The sequence below is a fragment of the Sinohyriopsis cumingii genome, chromosome 2 (assembly GCF_028554795.1).
Source record: "Sinohyriopsis cumingii isolate HCF-2022 chromosome 2, ASM2855479v2, whole genome shotgun sequence".
Lineage (NCBI taxonomy): Eukaryota > Metazoa > Mollusca > Bivalvia > Unionida > Unionidae > Sinohyriopsis > Sinohyriopsis cumingii.
In genome coordinates, this window is record NC_142962.1 from 12,714,816 (window position 1) to 12,738,644 (window position 23,829).

The 23,829-nt window shown below is 35.3% G+C and overlaps 1 protein-coding gene across 3 annotated transcripts in view; it reads left to right on the forward strand.

Moving 5' to 3' along the window:
* LOC149804348 (U3 small nucleolar RNA-associated protein 25 homolog) overlaps positions 1-23,829 on the forward strand; it is an 81,452-nt gene that overhangs the window by 52,045 nt on the left and 5,578 nt on the right. For all 3 annotated transcript variants that reach the window (XM_089939186.1, XM_089939195.1, XM_089939202.1), the window contains exons 13-19: positions 845-1,001; positions 7,951-8,047; positions 13,780-13,865; positions 15,522-15,604; positions 16,938-17,014; positions 18,548-18,619; positions 23,161-23,285. In XM_089939186.1, coding sequence (XP_089795312.1) covers positions 845-1,001; positions 7,951-8,047; positions 13,780-13,865; positions 15,522-15,604; positions 16,938-17,014; positions 18,548-18,619; positions 23,161-23,285 — 697 coding nt within the window. The remainder of the gene's footprint in view (positions 1-844; positions 1,002-7,950; positions 8,048-13,779; positions 13,866-15,521; positions 15,605-16,937; positions 17,015-18,547; positions 18,620-23,160; positions 23,286-23,829) is intronic.

Consider the following 23,829-nt stretch of genomic DNA (forward strand, 5'->3'; position numbering starts at 1 on the left):
TTCACAAAATCCTTGTTTGCACCATAAGTAAATTCCCTTTGAGATAGACAAGTGAAACTATGTAGGCATATTTGTATTCATGTTCATTTTTAAGTGCATAACAGTAATTTTAAAATTTTTACAATTTATGGTACTGAGATTTTATATGTAGACTCTATTATAAACCATTATGATGATGTGCCACCAGAGAAAGTCTTGGGCTTTTTTCATAAAATATGGTTTACGTATATTAAAAAAATTGTATACCTTTTTCAAGCATTTGAAATCTTTTTCAGTTTTCTTTTATTTTATATACTTTTTACAGAATTTTAACATCATTACCTTTTAGCTTTTACTTTTTATATACATTTATATGGAAGGATTTATCTTCCTCAAGTTTTGTGAAATTCTTCATAGATTGTTTTCTATAACTTATCCTATTTCATCATTTGTTTACATATTTTTTAACTTGTTTTTATGTTTGTTTTTTAAATTAACACAATTTATTAGCAAAAAAATATTAATGGTGGACAAATTAAAATTTTAATCCCAAAACTTTTCTTTGATATACCTTCTTGCTTGATTACTGTAGCTTAGCATGATCACATTTGGCAGATTGCATTGGTTCGATTATATAGATAAATAATCTTGATCTTCAAATAAATGATTTTGTGAATCAAGTTGACTCGCTGCATTAGAGGAAAAAATTATTCTATGACAATTTTGTGATTTATACTTACTCAGCTTTGTCAGCTAAATTTATCAATTTTTAACAACAGACAAATCCTGAAATATTCCAGTGAAATATTGTAATCATTTTGTCATCAAGTTAAGACATTTTTTCTTCTTCTCTTTGTATCTACAGAGGATTATGAGGCTACATTTGCTGGAAATATTGATGAACATTTTCGTATTGGAGTTGGAGTGGCCAAAAAGACTCTCAAGCTATACACTAAATTCTATTCTTCTGATATCATCCTGGCTTCCCCTCTTGGGCTTAGGACTCTTATAGGAGCAGAAGGGTATGTGGAAAACAATTCTTTATCCCCCCCCCCCCCCACTTGACTCATAGAATAAAGACTTGCTAATCAAAGACATGTATAGAAGTTTATAGTACGATTCTTGGTATCAGAGGCTAGCAATTAACCATCAGGTTGAATAAGGGCTTATCAAATAAATAGGTGTACTAAAAACATAATTTCCTACACAATCAAGGAAACATTATTCTGTACTGTTGGCTGCTTATCTCATTGGCATTTAAGACAGTGAAACAACAGCTAAAGCAGCCCAAGCTACCCTGTAATCACCTGTTTCTGAATGGAAGATTACATTTACTGACCTAAAATAGTATATAAATCAGCATGTTCTTCGTCTTAGCAAAATATGTGAAATGAAAGCTTTACAAACCAGGTTCAGGTTATTAAACCCACCATTGAAGAGTGGCATCTCTCATATAGAAAAATCACAAACGAGGTGGCATTGTGCCAGTTGCATGTCAAAAACATATGCCGAACTCGTGCATACCTCCTGTAGGGTGAACCTTGAACCTTGACTAATGTGCATCCTATGCAACTGACAATGGAATACATTCTTTCACCCCATGAGAGAGAACTTTCTATGTGAAATCAGAGGAGAAACTATATGTTGAAGTACTACCTGAGAAGCACTTGGACTTTCTGAGGGAATGCAGTGTATATAATTTGACTGCATTTAATGGATTTTGTCTAATTTTCCTTTACATTTTATTTTAGCTATCTTTTTACATAATTTATTTTCACATCTTTACCATCTAACTTTAATTGTTTAGTACTTAATGTTTATGATTTATTGGGATTATATCTTCCTTGAGTTATCATTCTGTGTGATTATTTATATTTAAATTTTCTAAATGGCATTGTAGTTTGCTTACATGGTATGTAACCCTGCTACTACAACTACTACTGCTGCTGTGTTGTTATGGTCTTTCAGAATTAAAATGTACTAGCTAGACCGAGAGTCCGATGAGTTGGAGTCATTTGTGCATATCCCATTGGGCAATGATTGTATTTTCAATCTGTTAGTGTTACAAAGATGATGCAGGGAAAATGGAAATAAACTTTACATACTTGGTCTTTGTGCCTTGTACAAGTTGGGTCTGGTTTGGTTTTGTGGATTTAATGCCATTTTTCAGCACTAGATAGACCATCCATGGTGGCCAGTATATTTAGTGGAGGAAGAACCCTGGGAAAAAACAACTGACCAATGGGAAGCTACTGGCAAGCTTTCTCACATATTTTGGCAGAGCCAAGACTTGAACCCATGTGGACAGGGGTGAGATGTTAGTGATCTTTAAAGATGCTTGCCTTTAACCACTTGAACACCTGGGACCATTTTAAAAGTTGGGAAAGTTAAAAGAAAATGTGCATTCCCATCAGTGAAGTTTTTCTTGGCTAGTTGGGGTAAGGAATTGCCATTCCCTAATTGTCTTTTCTTGCATTCATGATAAAATACCAAACTACCCCATGAGGTTGACTCTAATGCAGTCATATTAACTACATTTAAGTTCTACAAATATGATAAGCTTACATTTTATTCATCTTTTGTTGATCATGCGACAAATTCTTGCAACTTGTAGATATTCTTGATAGTTTAATTGTGATATCACATGTTTTTGTGATGGAAGAAACTGGAGAACTTTGAGCCAATTACTGTTTAGAATTCAGATGGATGATCACTAGCTATTACACATGCAGGTTTGAATTATCAAACTTTGACCACAGAAATGCTAATATTTATGTCAGTTGTGACAAAGCATTAGAATCATGAGAAGAAAATAAAGAAACATAATGAAAATTTCAACTTGAGCTTGTTTTAATCATATGCAATACATGAAATTTTTCCAAGCATTGGTTACAAAACAGAAGTTATTATTATTTTCAGTTCTTACTAAGAACATTTATCACAGGGGAATAAAAACCTTTTAGTAACCATAAGTAAAGTGACATGGATGTAATCCCATTTTGTAGCATATACATTGTCTCTCCATTGACACCATGGGCAAGAAATTGTATATTATACCTGTTCAAAAAAATTACTTTCTGCTAGATACACTGTCTCAAGAATTAATGCCAGATACACTGTCTCTAGAATTAATGCCAGATACACTGTCTCTAGAATTATTGCTAGGTACACTGTCTCTAGAATTAATGCCAGATACACTGTCTGTAGATTTAATGAGGGGGAAGCAGCACCATCTACTGCCCACAGCTCGCTGTGGGTTGAAAGGTAGTTGAGCCTTCATTAAGTGGGGAGCAACATCTTTTCAGGCCTCTTGGCCCATTGATCGAACCGCTCAGTGTGGGATAGCTCAGATCATATCTGGGGAAGGGTCTTCCAGCTGATCTGTGTTGCCTGACAGGTCTTTGTTCAGTACCTGGGGTCATTGGAGAATTTATAGTACAAGGATGGGGATTTGGCCCAATCCCCATCCACCAACTACCATTGCATCCCATGGGGACAGGGAACCACTTTACCGATTCCAGATTAGGGAAGAGTATCCGATCTGCATTCCCCCTTCCCTATTTGCCCTTTAAATCCCGATGGGATGTTTGGCTTCCCACCACAAGGAAGTAATTTGCCCTTCTGCTACATGTGGCCATGGTCTTCTGGTCCTTGGCCAGGTGGTAATGAGGTCATAGTGCTGAGATTGGTCCTACATCGTCTTACAAAGTAGGATCATTAAAGAGGGATGAGAATGGACCTTCTTCCCCAAATATTTTTATAGGGTGAACAGTTACCTTCATCCACCTGTTGAATCCACTACTAAAGAAAATTTGTTAACTCTGTGTGAGGATTTACCAGCTCCAGTTTCTCTTCCCCCAACAAGTTAGAGGAGATCGAGAGAGAGAAATTGGGTCCTGTAGTCCTGCCTCTTAGGAGAGAATTGGATGAATATGACTTCTATCCTCTTCGATGTTCACAAGTTTGATACATAACAAGTGATGTTCCCACTCCCCTTGGGATCTCCTGCCTCCTCTTACCCTTGTGGAAGAAGAGGAAGAGATCTGGTGTTTCAGTAAAGTGGTAAATATGTCCCACACGTTCAGATTCTGGTGACTTAAAAATTCTTTCCAGTTTGGATAAACTCTTTGGGGCAAATTCTCGCCAGATCTTTTGTTGCTTCATCACTTGGTTATGATTAAGGAACTCTGTCAAAGGTTTAGCAAGGGTCAATACTTTGCTAGGCAACATAGAGCATGGCCTGTCCTCCCTCCATATTGTAACCCTTGTTAGCTAAATCTAGCTATAAGGTCCATACCCCTTCTTGGGCCACTAAACCACCCACCTTGGATGCTGAAGAGGAAGAGGTTCACTCCTTTGAAAGGGTGCAGTACAGCTGGTGTGAAATGACCAATCTCCGGCCTACTACTCCTGGATTTTCCTATTTCCTGAGAAAGGAGGAAAGTCCCATCTTAACAGATTTCTGCTGGAGGAGCTATTCATGATGGAGACCACAGCCTCAGTCTAGAATGCCACAAGACCTGGCAGTTTAGCAGTCTCCATCAATATTCAGGAGCGTACCTTCACGTCCCCATCTTTCCTCTACACAGAAAGTACCTCCAGTTTTGTTTGGATGGGGAGGTCTTCCAACTTTCAGCCCTACCGTTCGTCTTAGCCTCTTCACCCAGAGCTTCTACCAGGGTCATGCAGTAGGGTAGCTAGGTGTCTTAATTCTCCAATATTTCAACATCAGGTTGATCCACAATGGCTGGCTAGAAGACTCACTGTTCCAACTTTGTGGACTCCTTAGGTGGAGTTGTTTGCCACCAGTTTTGTTTGGATGGGGAGGTCTTCCAACTTTCAGCCCTACTGTTCGTCTTAGCCTCTTCACCCAGAGCTTCTACCAGGGTCATGCAGTAGGGTAGCTAGGTGTCTTAATTCTCCAATATTTCAACATCAGGTTGATCCACAATGGCTGGCTAGAAGACTCACTGTTCCAACTTTGTGGACTCCTTAGGTGGAGTTGTTTGCCACCAAGCTAAACAAGTTCCTCTTTTTTGTTTCCCCAGTTCCCGACCAGAAGGACTGGGCAGTGGACACTTTCAGCCTTTTGTGAGACCTTCAGTTCACTTACACCTTCCCACCTTTTCAAGATGGTCCACAGCTTCTATAAAAAGCACAAAGTCAGGTACACCACTACTGAGCTCATCTTGATTACCCCTCTTTGGCAATTATGGTTCATTAGTCTTCTTGACCATCCCAGGTGCTTACCGCAGAGGAGAGATCTCAGGAATGTGCCAAGCAACAGCTCACAGATTCTCTACTTTCATCCTTGGTTCATCACAATCACTCAGCAAAAAAATTTTTTCAATAATAGTTGCCATATACAGTCCAGGATAAGATCTGTGTCTAAGGCATATGATGCCAAATGGAGAATCTTTTGTCATTGATGTAGTAAATAATATAACAATACCAGCTGTCAGAATTATGAGTCTGTTTCTCTCCTTTGCCAACCAGGTTTTTCGTTTTTAGGGAAATACCAGCTTCTGTGGTTGCTCCCCTTCTGACTGAGATTCCCAGTCTCCACTGTATCTGTGCATGGGTTGAGCAAGGTAGTTTTTCACCACCCCCAAACTACAGTTTACTGGTTTAGGATAAGTGTTTGCATTTAACTCGTTTTTTTAGTATGCTTTGTACATACTATCCTATCTGGAATCATGCACATCGGAGGTGTATATTGATGCACACTTATTTGATTTACAGGTCGTTATGGCCCATATTTTATGCTTCAATGACTTTATTTAAATATTGTGTTGATGTTCATTTCTCATGCACTATTGATGCTAGAACAGTGAAAGAGACAATATTATGCATCTTTATTACTTCCACAACTATATAATTAAAGATAGTTATCATTACCTATATTTCATCTTTTACTATCTTTGCTCAAGTTTCTGACTTGATGAGTGTTTGATTTTTTATATACATACTCTCCTACCTAAAATCATGAACTTGGCAAGTGGGTGCATCTTGATAAGGTCTTCACCCTTCTTGAAAAAAGAGGTGTCTGTGACCTGTATACTAATTCTTCAGTGCCTTTGTTAACATTTTGTGTTTAATGTTCATTTATTGGCTGATGTTTAGTTTCAGTGATGAAACTTGTTAATTGAATGTATCTTCATTATTACTACTTTTATGTTGGATGAAAGTGTCTTATATAAATGTATTTGTGATCACAAAGATTCTACCCTGCCAGAAGTCCCTTTCTGACCAGTCAGTGGATGTGTTGATCTAATTGTAAGCTTTCCATATTAATGACTTTACATTGGATATTGGGAAATGTTACCCTCTTTGCCCTGAAGTGCTGTACATGGGAATGATAATAGAAATTCGATGAGTGGACTCTGTGCATGCTTTTATGTGAGGCCTCACATGTAGTGGTTAATCATGCTTTTATGTGAGGCCTCACATGTAGTGGTTAATCATGCTTTTATGTAAGGCCTCACATGTAGTGGTTAATCATACTTTTATGTGAGGCCTCACATGTAGTGGTTAATCATGCTTTTATGTGAGGCCTCACATGTAGTGGTTAATCATGCTTTTATGTGAGGCCTCACATGTGGTGGTTAATCATGCTTTTATGTGAGGCCTCACATGTAGTGGTTAATCATGCTTTTATGTGAGGCCTCACATGTGGTGGTTAATCATGCTTTTATGTAAGGCCTCACATGTAGTGGTTAATCAACACAATTACTGATGCATACGTTACTGCCGACTATTACCCCAAGGTTACTCATAGCCTTTGACTTTTACTCAGTAAAATCAGGCTTCTAAGAGTGGACAATGATAATAGCTTGTCAAGCAGATTTTTTTTATAAAGAATGACTTTTTAAAAAGATAATGTAAAATATTATATTCTGGTTTGTATCAACTCATTATAGTACCTCTGCTTTGATATCAAAGGAAAGAATTTTTTTTCGTTGTTTGGTCTTTCATACCCTCTCACAGTGGGTGGTAGACAGCTATAATAGTTTGTCAAGCAGATTTTATGCTTTTCATGCCTTGCCTCAGATGTTAATCAGTATAATAACTGATGCATGAATTGTGTTTGTACTGCTGGCTGTTGCTCCAAAGTTACCCAGCATTTGACTTTCATGTGGTTAATAAAATGGATTCAGTGTGTGTGATTTGGATTTTTAATGTAGCTTTAGCAATTTTTCAATCATATCGCTACGATGTCTGCAGTATGACAGTTTATAGTTGTGTCTAGCACTGGGGCATCATGCTGCAGACATGTAGCATGATGTCCCACCCATTCACATTATCCTGACACCAGGCCGACAAGTCCTAACACTAACCTCATAATGCTGAGTGTCAAGCAAGGCAGCTGTTAGTACCATTTTTGTAAGTCTTTGATATGACTCGGCCGGGCATCGAACCCATGACCTCCCGTATCCGAGGTGGACGTTCTGACTACTAGGCCACCAGAGCAGTCCCAAAATGGATTCTAGGAGTGGACCATGATAATAGCCTGTCAAGCAGATTTTATAAAGAATGATTTTTTATATAAAAAATAATGCAAAATTTTATATTCTGGTTTGTATCATCTTCATTATAATACCTCTACTTTGATAACATAGGAAAGATTTTTATTTCATTGTTATTTTTTTGTACCCTCTCACAGTGGGGGGCGGGTAGATTGGTCGATAGGTGGTGTCACATTATGTCAGTATATTTTTAACTAAAGTGTTGATTCCAAGTTAAAATTGCAAAGTTTGGAAAGATTAAAATTTTAGATATCAAGATAAAAGATTGCTACAGAATTGATTAATTACAAAAGGGGCAAAGGAAGCTTTAGTCTTAATGTTTTTTCAGCATGATAATGTTTACAATGGCTACAGGAAACTCTTGCAAATAAATGTAAGTTAATTAATTGTTGATTAAACTATGTTAGTAAAGAAATGATGTTCACTGTTTTCTTTTTTTCATCAGGGAGAAGGAGAGGGACCATGATTTCCTGAATTCCATTGAGATTCTGATATTAGACCAGGCTGATATCTTCCTGATGCAGAACTGGGACCATGTGCTGGTATGTGGGCAGCTTTTGGGGCCCATCTTTTTTTGTGTGACTACAGTAAAACATCCAATGTCCAGGCACTGGTTATAAAAACTTGTCATTCATTTAGACTAATGGATTGTCCACCAGTCACACAATTTACTATGCATAAAGTTATACTCTTTCTGGACAGTCAGTTATGGAGACAAAATCCGTGTCTCCAGATGGGTCTGAATAATCAACATTTGATGTGCTACTGATGACAAGAGGTCAAGCCTGTCGTGGCAGAAGATTGACCCAGTTCATATCCATATGTCTGTCCCAGTGTCCATCAACACCTTGGATTAACTTCACTGTTAAAATATTTTATTATTAAGTTAATTTAAACTAAAACCCAGAAAAGGGAGGGGGGTCTATTTTGATTTTACATGCTGTTATGCTGGTGTAAGAGACCTTAGGCTGGTCTTTGTTGTTTTATGTTTTTACTTGCTGCGGTGCGAATATAAGAGACCCAAGGCTGGTCTTTGTTGTTGTGTTTTTACTTGCTGCCATGTGGATATAAGAGACCCAAGGCTGGTCTTTGTTGTTATGTTTTTACTTGCTGCCATGTGGATATAAGACACCCAAGGCTGGTCTTTGTTGTTGTGTTTTTAGATGCTGTCATTCAGATATAAGAGACTCTAGGCTGGTCTTTGTTGTTATGTTTTTACTTACTGTCATGCAGGTCTAACAGAATTAAGACTGGTCTTTGTTGTTGTGATCCAGGAGTCATAATGCAAAATACGTCACCTGTCACAGACATAATCATTATAGGGCATACAGTCTGTTAAAACAGTTAAACTAACATACCACATGCTTCAATGGGGGTATATTGTGATACTGTCTGTTCATCTGTCTGTCTGTCTGTAATTACATCTCCTAAACCACCAAGTATTAATTCACCAAATTTATAAATTGGTCGCCCCATATGAGACATGGGTATAATATTTTTTTAATTTTCCCCATGTGTTCCCTGGGAGTCGATTTGCGAAGTTAAATACAAAAAGGTACAGTTCCGCTGAAATTTTTTCATACACATGAATTTGTAGGATGAAGGCACATTAGACACATATATTAACAAATTTGGGGTTACAAACAGTTGATGTGGAGGGGAACATAACAAGAAAAAAAGAAGAAATAAACAATTTACCATCTCAGTACCTCAAGTATTATTAATTTTAATCTTTAGAAAAATATAACCAGTGGTGGTAAACTTTCCAGCATGCCTTATGGGATGAGTTACACTAATACATTAAAACAGTTACACTGTTAGCATACATGCTAACCATTACGCTTTTGGCGTATTCATTATGCTCTTTTTCACTAAATTATGCCTTATGCATAAACTTAAATGGATTACGCAGTTTCTGTATATCCCCCTTGTTTTCTCGTTTTTATTAACATCCCATTAATCCCACAGACCTTATTAAAAAATAGACGGCTTCTATATAACTACGATATAAGAGTATGCTTGTCTGTATACTTGCATGCACTTTCCTAACAGTATTATGTTCTATTTATAGCAGCATTCCTATTTCCAAGAAACATGCTGGTTTCTACTTTCAAATTTTTGACCTAGGATTCTATTTATAGCAGCTGTCTGGCTTAGTTAGGAGAAAACAGACTGGTTTTCTAAGTTTTAATCTTTACTCGCAGATTCTTTGTTCTAATTAATGTTTGGTACAGAATCAGTCTAAAGGATATTTGGTGCTAAAAGTCAGTCAGATTCATTCAAGTCAATGAGTATGCTAGAGCAAAAATGTTTTTCAAATAATTTCACAGATGGATTAAATAAAGATGAAAAACCAATTCAGAGATGAATACATAATACATCATTCCATTCTAGGGCAGATTCATGCCCATTGCAGGCTGTTTGGAAATGATTTTAATATTATTCATGGTGGTAAATTTGATGTGGAGCAACACTTGAAAACTAAAGAAATCTTGAATTATACTAACTCCAGTACTAAGGTAACTTCTTTTTTACAGCAAAACTCAATTGTGGACATGAATGTTTTAAATGCAGTGGTGTTATTTACCGAGTTCTTAATAGAACATGGACTATCCCTAGCGGTATAAGACTGCATTGGTCCTTTGATTACATGGATGTTTCCTGATTCCAAACTTGAAGAATATATGCATGTGCAAGAGCAAAATCATCTCATATTTTTTGGTGTTTAGCTGAAGATACTTCACTTAAAATTGCAGAAGCCATGAAAATTGGGTCGTTTACTATTGCCACAGACAGGAGTAGTAATTATGATGACAAAAAGTTGTACTCAGTCTGTGTAAGAGACTTTGACAACGAAAAGGGCAAAGTCAGAGTGCTCTTATTTCGTTACCAGAATTAACAGTAGATTCCACTGGAGAAAACATTTTTTGCATTTGCTTGATAATGCTTTGAATAAACATAAGTTGGCAGAACTATATGGGTTTTTCAGCTGATACTGCATTAGTGATGACTGGAATTCATAATGAGTTGCATTCTATATTTTGAAAAATGTCTCCATCATTGTACATATCAGGTTGTCTCTATCATATGATGCACCATGCTGCAGGAAAGGCTGCTGATAAATTAGAAGGAGAATTCCTGAAGTATCAGGTTGGCACTCTACCTGACAATGTGCTTCATGCTGACAGAATTGATTTTTTCATCTTGTGTCCCAGCTAAATGACCCAATAGCTGGAAGATATAAATTTCCTCCTCTTTGTCAGGTTATGAAAGGAATATTAGTTCTTTACCATTCGAATGCTGGCTGTGAGAGATTGTTCTGTTTTGTGTTGTGGATATTTGATTTAATTATATCTGATTTAATATATATTCATTTCAATTTAATTGTTTGTCAGTTTTAAATTTTTTATTTTTCATTACATGATTATGTAACGTAAATTTATTCACTAGATATGATACTTTTTTTTAGAAAATAGTTTGACCTTGACTGTTAGTTTATAAACACCAGGTGTTGATCTAAATCCTGACCTGTTTCATGATTTGTAACAACCTTCGTAAACAAGTTCAATTTTTTTTAAAATTGATTGGTTGTTTCCAAGGTCATGATGGGACTTTGTCTTTAAGATACAAACAATTGTTTTATTAAAAAAATTCTTAGAGTAAAATTGATTGGTTTTCATCAGGGTCACACTGGGTAAACGTGATCTGTAACAAGTACCTGCTTCTATAAGCTTCCAGAAGACGATCACCTGACCCTTGTTTATGTTTTAGAAGGCCCATATAACCCATGTTTTGGAAAATTAATCTCTGTAGAAGCTGGGCTGTTAAACTGTTAGTTGTATGTTATGCTGTTTAGAGTTATTTAAAATTACTTGGTTTTCTGGAAAATATGTGTGCTCATGTAATATTGTGAAACAAGGACAGTTTTTTATAAAAATTTATTCAGCTATCAGAAACCGGAGTGATGATTCTTGTTTTTACAAGGAACTTTAGACTTCAACACCACAGATTGCAGCATACATCATATTTTTCCATCTTAGATTCTTCGTCGGGATTTAAACATGAAATCAGTGGAACTTTTTGTTATTAGGACTACTAAAATTTTATTCTCAGATTATTTTTGGTTTATTTTTGGATTTGATTCAGCAAAACCGTATATTCATATTTTTTTTAATTTTTGCAGAATTTTTCCAGGGAAATAAATTATTGTATTTTTCAAAGCTTGTTTTTTCACTCTTTCTTGTGTTACTGTTTATTTGAGCCTAAACAAGTGACATAAGAATTGTTAACAAAAATAAAACTGAATTCATATCCAGGCTCAGTAATCTAGTACTTAGTGCTCTACTGGTGTGCAAAACATTCATAGTCTCAGCTGGTACAAAGTGTTTTTAAAATGCAGCATGATAGTCTGTTGCTTTTTAAATCTAAAAGTACTACATATATGAAAACTAAGCAGTAATTGATGTTAAAAGATAATAGGGGTAAACAAGAGTCATTTTGTACATATGCTCATTGAATTTTTATCATGATATATGTGGATTAATCTTTTTCTCCTCAGATTACTCTTTTATTCCACTTGGATTACACTTTTTCCTTGCCAGGGGTTGGCATGTATGTGTTCAATTAAAACCATTACATTGATACATGAAAAAAATTACATTGATGCATTAAAACAGTTACATCTATACATTAAAACACTTAAACTGATGGGGCCCCGAGTGGCCGAGTAGTCTAAAGCGCTCTTCGTTACGGATCACTGCCATCTCACCTCTGTCTGCGGCGGTTCGAGTCTAAGATTCAGCCAATGTGGGCATGCGAGAAAGCTTGCCAGTAGCTTCTCGTGGGTCGGTGGTTCTTTCCGGGGTTTTCCGGGTTCTTCCTCCACCATTAATACTGGCCGCCATGTATAGCCTATCGTGCTGAAAAATGGCGTTAAACCCCACAACAACAACAACAACTTAAACTGATACATTAAAACAGTTACATTGATATTGGAATAAGTACAAAGATAACTGATATTCAGTTGGGGGTGGGGTTTGGGGGGGGTTTAATACTATTTTTAAGCACTTGATAGGTTATACATCTTTGCCAGTATATTTGGTGAGGAATAACCCAGAAACACCCCAGGAAGTTCCACCGACACACAGGAAGCTACTGGCAAGCTTTCAGACATGCCCACATTGGCTGAGTAAAGACTCTAACCCATGCAGATGGGTGAAATGTCAGTGATATGAGAAGATGAGCACCATAGACCACCCAGTCATGTGAGGTCCCTTGATATTCAGACATGCATGAATCAGTACTTGGTTAAATCAACAAATTTAATAGGCTTTTCTTAGTGAAATCAATAAAGCCTTATTGTTAATCCATCCATTTGCCAATCTAATCATTCTTTAAGAGTCTGCCCATCTGTCACCAGTTTGGTTTCCACAAGTGTCATCATTCCATGCAGTTATTACTGCTGATAGCCAGTACTCCTAACTTTAATTTCTGCTGCACAACTTTTCCAACAATTGCTGGATTTCAACCGAATTTGGTTTGCATCTTTATTTTGTTGACACTGTAAAATTAATTTAATTTCTCGTGTTACTTGACTTTATTTACAGGTGTTGTGCCTCTTGACTTTATTTACAGGTGTTGTGTCCCTTGGCTTTATTTACAGGTGTTGTGTCCCTTGGCTTTATTTACAGGTGTTGTGTCCCTTGGCTTTATTTATAGGTGTTGTGTCCCTTGACTGCACATCCTACTGACATCGTTTTCCACAGCATAGCTTTACAAAAGATTCTTTTTGCTGGATTTCAGCCAAATTTGGCATGCAGCTTTACATTGCTGAGACCTTGAAGCTTTAGACGATGTCATGTACTGGAGTTATAGATCACAGTGTCATTATGATTAGTTAAGTGATGGCCCATATTAAAATTCCAATTGTGGGGGCTTTTTCAATAAGGATCATCCAGAATTTCAGGCAGATTTCATGTGCACATGCATGAGTTTCAACAACAGTATTTTAATGTCATCATTATATGTAATAGCCCATTGTCACTCGATACACAAATTTTGTTTTCACAAATTTCATCTGTTTAAGACACTGGGCAAATTGTAGCAATTACTGCCCTTTTTATATGCCCATTGCTGGTAGATCTAGTTTATTATTATTAACTGTTAGCTGAAATTTTCTTTGGTATTTTAAAGAGTAAGAAGAAACATGATAATAAGCCGATTTTGTGGAATGTAAATTTTCAGAAACTTTGAGAGACTTTGTTCTGTTTTGTAGCACATCATGAATCACCTCCATCTCCAACCAAGCGAGTCCCATGGTGTTGATTTTTCTAGAGTGCGAATGTGGATCCTGAATGGATGGTGAGAAAAGGCTACTATAGCAAAAATCAATTACTACAGCTAATATAGGCTTTCAAAGCAGTGAGAGATCATCAGGGAGACTTGACACACTTTGATCATGATAACCACATTATTGTATTATTACTATCATTATTTTTATTATTATTATTATTATTATTACTATTATAGCTAATCCCCAAGTTACGAGATATTTTGCATTTCAAAGAGTGTTCACATAAAACAGAATTGCATAACTTTAAATTTTTTGTTTCCGTACCTCTAATTTTCATTCAAAAATATGTAATTTAGCTAAGTTAATGCCATTCATTTTTGCAATTTACAACTCCTAATTTTGGGGTTTTAGATAAATAATTTCATTACTTTTTTCATCTTCTGCACAATTTGAATTAAAATTTATTTGTGTTACTGTGAGATTCACCTAAGTCAAAATCGTGTAAGATACCACTATTATTATTATAAGCTGTGAAATGTGTAATTATTCTCTTTGTAGACATATTGATCACAGTAGGAACAGTAGTACTACTTTTTGGTGAAATAGTAGTGTTCACAGCTGTGGTGTAAAATTATTTCTCTTGTTTAATAGTCTCAAGAGGACAGTTTCATTATAGTGACATTTGGTTTAACCTTGGATTTTACCCTTTTGCAGTGTAAACAGTCTGGTTTCATGGCAGGATATTTTGAAATTGATTTAGGAGACCTATAAATTTGCATGTTGTATTTTCTGTGTTTTTTACTCAGAGAAAGTTACAAGACTTACCTCATCAAGCCCATGACACTTCACCCAGACAAGATGATGACCACTCTCAATTGCTAAGATTTATCTGACATGGCTCAAAGTGCACTGGCAGACATTTTTGTAATAACAGTTGGGATACTATTGACTTCTTGCACCCTTGGCAAGAAGTAATGGCAGTACCAGTACCAAAACCTGAAATGGAAGGGCAAAACCAGCCTTTCCAATTATTGTCTCATTAACAAGCCATATTTGCAAAACCGTGGAATAGGTGATGAAATGGTGTTCTACTTTAGTATCTACATTTGGATGGTTGACGTGGATTCTGATGCCAGAGATGCATAATGGACCATTGTGTCAGACTCAGCATTTTTTTGGTGAAGCTGATATAAAGAATGAAAATTTAGTTGCCCTTTATTCCTACATGGAGAAAGCTTGCATCACAACATGGCATAATGAATAACCTATTTTACCTAGGTCTCAGGGACCACCTACCTAACTTTATAACTTTAATTTTTTTGAAAGACAAACTTCAGAGTTAAGGCCAGGTACGATAAAGAACTGAACAGTGTGCATTGTAATAACTGATCGTTCTTTACAATATTGCATTATGCAAATTTTACTGTATTATTACTTAATATTGTTAATATTGTGTTGGCATGATCTCATGAACTTGTTACTATGATTGTTATTATTATTATTATTATTCCTCTTCTTATTCTTCATCTTCATTTTATTTTTATTTTTCTACATTTTTTTCTTCTCCTCCCTCTTCTTCTTCTTCTTGATTTAAAGGTCTTAGGTTCCCAGCAATATGCCCACGTAAACTTTTGGTAAGCTTTAGAATTGTTTTGGCAGGATGGACCTCCATGGAACCAAAATTGAGTCAACTTTAACTATTTTTCATTTTTCCTTCCTTTCAGGTCCAAATTCTATCGCCAGAATTTAATCTTCAGTTCGATACAGACTCCAGAAATAACTTCTGTCTTCAATAAACACTGCCACAGTATCCTTTATTATAAATACAATCAATGCAATTTCTGACCCTTTAAAAATTGTTATATAGTAAATTATTTGAAAAGAATTATTCTTTTATTTTTCTATTTGAGTTGATTTACTTTATTAGAATTACAACAATGGAATTATGGATACTTCTGGTTTTTCACTCTTGAGTTTCTTAAGGGTAAGAATAGATCCCAGGGCCAATGTCAGTTGCTTGCATAAATTTGTTGTTTTATGCCTGGTAAGTGTATGCAGATGGTTATGAGTTGGGAATGGCTCGGTATCATATGTATAAATTTGTCTTTTCATGTCAGGAAAGAGTATGGGCTGTGTCCCTGTTTGTAGGGGTAAGACCCAGGGGTATGAGTTTATTTAGGACAGTATTGCTGGTTATGGAGACACGAGTTTACTACTTGCTTTTATCCAAGCCATGGTCATTTATCATGAATATTAATTAGGCACATTAAGCTTAGAACTCATTGTGTAGCTCTAACAGAGTTGTAAGAGTCCATTATATACTTGCATGCTAATTATGAACAAAACCGACTCAGTGTATAACTTTAACAGAACTGTATGAGTCCATTATATACTTGCATGCTAATTATCAACAACCAACTCAGTATATAGCTTTAACAGAGTTGTATGAGTCCATTATATACTTGCATGCTAATTATCAACAACCGACTCAGTGTATAGCTTTAACAGAGCTGTAAGAGTCCATTATATACTTGCATGCTAATTATCAACAACCGACTCAGTGTATAGCTTCAACAGAGCTGTAAGAATCCATTATAAAAACAATTAACTCAGTGTATAGCTTTAACTGAGCTGTAAAAGTCCATTATAAAAACAACCGACTCAGTGTATAGCTTTAACAGAGTTGTATGAGTCCATTAAATACTTGCATGCTAATTATCAACAACCGAGTGTATAGCTTTATCAGAGCTGTAAGAGTCCATTGTAAAAACAACCAACTCAGTGTATAGCTTTAACAGAGTTGTATGAGTCCATTAAATACTTGCATGCTAATTATCAACAACCGAGTGTATAGCTTTAACAGAGCTGTAAAAGTCCGTTAAACACTTGCATGCTAATTATCAACAACCAACTCAGTGTATAGCTCTAACAGAGTTGTATGAGTCCATTATATATTTGCATGCAAATTATTAACAGTCAACAAAATACTAAAGGCAGTAGTTAGACATTATATATCATTATTAATTCATTTTGACAAATTGGTAAAGGTTTGAGATCTGCATTCACATATAACTATTGAAGAATCATTCTGCCACACATCTCACTTTAATAAGTCATTATTACCTCCTTAATATAACTAGATTATGCTGGCAAAGTGCAATTCTCAAGGCCAGCTACAAATGGCAGCATCTGTCAGATTGTGACACAACTCCCACAGGTTAGTTTCTACATTTTCTTTCTTTAAAATTACTATCGGCCCTGTTAAATATTTTACGTTGGAAGATAACCGATATGATATGTTAGGTGCTAGCTGTTATTGGACATGAGCTTGAAACAGTTGTAGATATCTGACTCTTGACATTCTGCTTGCTGTCTTTCAGTTCTTATTAATCTGTCCATGTATTTATTCATCTTTTTCTCTAACTACACCCCATTGTATCAATGAATCTTGTTTAACTACACCCCATTGTATTAATGAATCTTGTTAACTACACCCGATTGTATTAATGAATCTTTTTGTTAACTACACCCCATTGTATTCATGAATCTTGTTTAACTACACCCCATTGTATTAATGAATCTTGTTAACTACACTTGATTGTATTCATGAATCTTTTTGTTAACTACACCCCATTGTATTCATGAATCTTGTTACCTACACCCCATTGTATTCATGAATCTTGTTTAACTGCACCCCATTGTATTAATGAATCTTGTTAACTACACTTGATTGTATTAATTAATCTTTTTGTTAACTACACCCCATTGTATTCATGAATCTTGTTAACTACACCCCATTGTATTCATGAATCCTGTTTAACTACACCCCATTGTATTCATGAATCTTGTTAACTACACCCCATTGTATTCATGAATCTTGTTAACTACACCCCATTGTATTCATGAATCTTGTTTAACTGCACCCCATTGTATTCATGAATCTTGTTTAACTGCACCCCATTGTATTAATGAATCTTGTTAACTACATTTGATTGTATTAATGAATCTTTTTGTTAACTACACCCCATTGTATTCATGAATCTTGTTAACTACATCCCATTGTATTCATGAATCCTGTTTAACTACACCCCAATGTGTTAATAAATTTTGTTAACTACACCCCATCGTTTTGTCTAACTACACCCAGTTGTGTTCTTAAATCTTTTGTCTAACTACACACCATTGTATCCATTAATCTTTTTGTCTAACTATACCCCATTGTATTGATGAATCTTTTTGACTAACTACACCCCACTGTATTCATGAATCTTTTTGTCTAACTACACCCCATTGTATTCATGAATCTTTTTGACTAAATACACCCCATTGTATTATTGAATCTTTTTGGCTAGCTTCATTGGATTGTATTCATTAAACTTTTTGGCTAACTACACCCCATTTTATTCATTTTAAGAGCCTTAAAAGTCTTTAAGCTATTACAGTATGCTTGTAAATTATACATTTTTCTCGAATCATATATTTATGTTGTAGATTTTAATAATTTTGTTCCTCAAACGGTCATGCTAGTCAATACATTCTTGTTTACACATAAGGAATATTTATTGCAGCATGTGAAATATTTCTTAGATTTTCTTGTAGTTTATAGTGAAACAAATTAGTACTTGCATCTCTTTTATAGTTGTATTCATATGTATCCCTAGACAAACTTGAATTCCTAATGTCCACCCCACTTGAAATATTTGAATAATGTGGCCCACATTAGAATGACAAAATTATTTGAATTTTTCAGGTTTTCCACAGAATTGAGAGCAGCAGTTATATACATATGCCTGAGGACCGCTTCAAATTCTTTGTGAAAAAGGTGAAATTATGAATATTCATTTTGTTTGGTAATTTATGTCATCAAATGTAGGAAAGGGATATTTTTGTGTCCTGCCTGCAAAAACAGACATTGGCATAATGTCACCACTTGTAGTGGCATGAGAATAAAGATTTTATTTGAAGATTTTTTTTAAAGTGGAAGTACTACCTAAGATTTTGATCAATTGGGTATTTTCCTCCGAGGTTTGGAACCAGCTCCTTTTAATACCATACAACACAAACTTACGATACTACTTGAGTCTTATTCGTCGAGATGTTTTTTATACCTTTGAAAAAATGTTAAGTGGCTTGGTGAAAAGACAGACTTGGATATACTTGATTGGTAGCTAGGTTTGATTTGTGTTCTCACTTATAGAGTACTGCCATTACAAATTTGCCATAATTTCTTTTGATTGCATAGTTTATGTCATGCTCCATAATAAAATGTTGACTGTGCTGCTTACAGAAGAACACACACATCATTGGATCATAGGCTTTTAATTAAAACGTGTTCTTGGACTGCATATTTTTAAAAAAAATATGGCTTATCTAGTTCTGGAAAGTCATACATCATCGATTATAGCAGGGTTTGGTTTGGTTTCTGGTTTTTCAGCACAGCAAAAGAAGTACATTACTAATGCCAAGGCAGTTTGAGTAAAGCGCCTCATCCAAGGACATGCCATGGTAGCAGACCTTTGCTGATCTGATGGTAGGATTTGAACTTGCACCATTTTGGTGGCAAGTCTGTCACATTGAACATTGAGCCACCATGGCTCCTAGCAGGGTTTGAAGATGAGTTCAGAATCACTATGTACTGCCATTTATATCTTGTCCTAGTTGAGATGAGTAACACTATGTACTGCCATTTATATCTTGTCCCAGTTGAGATGAGATGAGTAACACTATGTTCTGCCATTTATATCTTGTCCTAGTTGAGATGAGTAACACTATGTACTGCCATTTATATCTTGTCCTAGTTGAGATGAGTAACACTATGTTCTGCCATTTATATCTTGTCCTAGTTGAGATGAGTAACACTGTTCTGCCATTTATATCTTGTCCTAGTTGAGATGAGTAACGCTATGTTCTGCCATTTATATCTTGTCCCAGTTGAGATGAGATGAGTAACACTATGTTCTGCCATTTATATCTTGTCCTTGTCGAGTAATACTATGTACTGCTATTTGTATCTTGTCCTAGTTGAGATGAGTAACACTATGTTCTGCCATTGATATCCCGTCCTAGTTGAGTAACACTATGTACTGCCATTGCTATCTTGTCCAAGTTGAGATGAATAACACTATTGTCTGCCATTGATATCTTGTCCTAGTTGAGAGCCAGACTCGCATTTAGTTAGTTGGGAGTTCAAATTCTGTCTAGACTGCCTAGATTAGCTATGGTATGCTTCTGTGCAAAACTTTTTTACTCCCAGTGCCTCAGCACTAATTAATTCCTCATGTGCTGATGAGTATTGAAACACCAATTAACTACTTACATCCATGTATCAATATCAATAAACTGGAAGCAAACATTTTTTAAAAACAATTTCCACCATCAGTTATGTATTGTCACATCAAGCTATGTCAAATACCTCAGAATAACAGATCAGTTATGTATAGTCACATCAAAATATGTCAAATACCATAGAATAACAGATCATTTATGTATTGTCACATCAAAATATGTCAAATATCATAGAATAACAGATCAGTTATGTATTGTCACATCAAGCTATTTCAAATACCATAGAATAACATATCAATTATGTATTGTCACATCAAGCTATGTCAAATACCATAGAATAACAGATCATTTATGTATTGTCATATCAAGCTATGTCAAATACCATAGAATAACAGATCATTTATGTATTGTCATATCAAGCTATGTCAAATAATATTGAATAACAGATCAGTTATGTATTGTCACATCAAGCAATGTCAAATACCATAGAATAACAAATTATGTATGTATTGTCACATCAAGCTATCTCAAATACCATAGAATAACATATCAATTATGTATTGTCACATCAAGCTATGTCAAATACCATTGAACAACAGATCATTTATGTATTGTCACATCAAGCAATGTCAAATACCATAGAATAACAAATTATGTATGTATTGTCACATCAAGCTATGTCAAATACCATAGAATAACATATCAATTATGTATTGTCACATCAAGCTATGTCAAATAACATTGAATAACAGATCATTTATGTATTGTCACATCAAGCAATGTCAAATACCATAGAATAACAAATTATGTATGTATTGTCACATCAAGCTATGTCAAATACCATTGAACAACAGATCATTTATGTATTGTCACATCAAGCAATGTCAAATACCATAGAATAACAAATTATGTATGTATTGTCACATCAAGCTATGTCAAATACCATAGAATAACATATCAATTATGTATTGTCACATCAAGCTATGTCAAATAACATTGAATAACAGATCAGTTATGTATTGTCACATCAAGCAATGTCAAATACCATAGAATAACAAATTATGTATGTATTGTCACATCAAGCTATCTCAAATACCATAGAATAACATATCAATTATGTATTGTCACATCAAGCTATGTCAAATACCATTGAACAACAGATCATTTATGTATTGTCACATCAAGCAATGTCAAATACCATAGAATAACAAATTATGTATGTATTGTCACATCAAGCTATGTCAAATACCATAGAATAACATATCAATTATGTATTGTCACATCAAACTATGTCAAATAACATTGAATAACAGATCATTTATGTATTGTCACATCAAGCAATGTCAAATACCATAGAATAACAAATTATGTATGTATTGTCACATCAAGCTATGTCAAATACCATAGAATAACATATCAATTATGTATTGTCACATAGGGCTATGCCAAATACCATTGAATAACAGATCAGTTATGTATTTTTTACATCAAGCTATGTCAAATACCATAGAATAACAGATCAGTTATGTATTGTCACGTCAAACTATGGTAAGTACTATAGAATAATAGATCAGTTTTGAAGCTTCTTTTAAAATAAATTGGTTTATTTGGGCAATTCTTAAATAGAATATTCAGACAGTTCTATGGAACAATTTGCTTTAATTTATCAGTTTATTAATTGTCCTTTCCAAAACCTTAACAGTTGATTTTTCTTCAGATATGTTTTCTGATCATTAGGAGTACAACCACTATCACACAAATCCAGCTCTCCCAAGCTTTTTCTTTGTTGAATAAAAGTGTTAAAAGTTGTACATCCACCTATTTGGGAGTTGTACAAGATTATCTCCTCAAATGGAGGAATTGGCACAAAATTCAGTCCATGCTATAGTTACTGCTTGTGCTAGGAAGCATTCTTATTTTGGAAGCCTCTCAGAACTATTTTCCACTTGTTCCTTTTCACATCTGAAGCAAATTTTAAGGAGTTTTCTCACAAAGAGAAGTATAAATCATCATTTCTTTTCATTTCTCGCTCTGTTCTATCAGAAATGAATTCACACATTATATTGGTCTTTGTTTTGTGATGTAAAGTATGAGCACCATATTTGTAATATATCCTTGGTGTAGAGTATGGCAATTTTAATCCAGGTGCTACATTAATTCTTTCTGGAAGAAAAGTTGCATTTGAGTTTGATAAGGTGCAGAAAACACTAAGCCTGCTATGGTGATTTGATATCCTGTACCCCATTCTGGCATCCTGAAACCAATACAAGCATAGTAAGAAGTATGGCCTGTACTAGCTATCAGGACTGGACTTTGCCATTAGAAGTGGATCAACTACATTCAGTACCTACAAAGATATGACCTTGTCTGATGCCAGAAGGTACCAGTAATGGTTATCCAGTGTCTAATACCTCATCATGGTATTGTTAAACCAGCATCGTATAGTGGTTGGGCTCATGATAGTTCCTTAGTGTGACAGGTCCATGTCAGCCTGCTGCTGTTATTGACTCATGATAGTCAATTGCCATTATGGAGTCATATCAGTCTGATGCCTTTTCTGATCCATGTCTGTCCATTGCCATGATGTAGCCATGTTGCCCAGTTGCCATTTTGGAGCCATGTTGGATCTTTACCATGTCTGCCTAGTACCATTGGGGATCCTTGCTGGTTTTGCTGCCATTATTATGGATCCATGATAGCCCTGTGCCTATTTGGATCTTTGTCTTCCCATTGCCATTACAAAGCTAGGTGCCATTTCAGACAGTCGTAGCACAGACTATTGTTACTTAACTATTCACCAGCTACAAAAATGATCCAGTCCTTGATGCCCAGGATTTGTGATGATGGGATAGGGGACATATTGAGAGCCCATATCCTTCACAAGAAATGAGTTTTCAGAGACCTGTCAGCCCTTCAGAGACCTGTCAGCCCTTTTATTGACAAAAGCAAGCTTGGGATGGATGGATTTTCAATGAAGTGGTCATAATCCTAATGTATAACATTTGGGCAAGTATTATTAACAAAAAAAAATGATTTTACTTCAGCAACGGATTTCCATGAATATAAATATATTTTCAGATTCTTCCGACCCACAAAGATCCTCTTATGGCACAAACACTTATCTTTGTACCATCTTACTTTGACTTTGTACGACTCCGGAACTACTTAACCAGGGAGGAGATGGACTTTGTTCAGATCAATGAGTAAGACATTTTTACATAATCATTTAATGTTTTATCACTATAAAACAATGAGTAAAAGGTACCTGAATCTGTACTAAATTCTGTCACTTTGTGATCTTGTAAATTGCAGAGCATTTTCATGCCATTTTGATAATATAGTGATCTGTCAAAGTCTTTTACTAGTGAAAAGAGAAAATAAGTATAACAGTACTTACAATATATAAATATTTTCAGTAGCAAAATGCAGATGCATTCAGACCTACCTTCAAGTCCACCTAGTTTAATCGATCACCTGTCCTAAACAGGCATAATCTCAAGGTCTCCACAACAAAAGTTCATAAGACATGAACCATATTAAACAGCCACATGTTTTAAAGATCAATTTTCCTTCTTTCCAAGGAAGATGTTTTAAAACAGGTTTGACTGAAATATATTCATGCTGTATTTAAATCACAGGAAACTCGGGTATTTTATAATTGGATAAAATCGAACCAACTTGTGAATTTTCATTTGAAATGTAGAGTATGAACATGCAAAACAATCCATGTTAAAATTCTCAAGCACC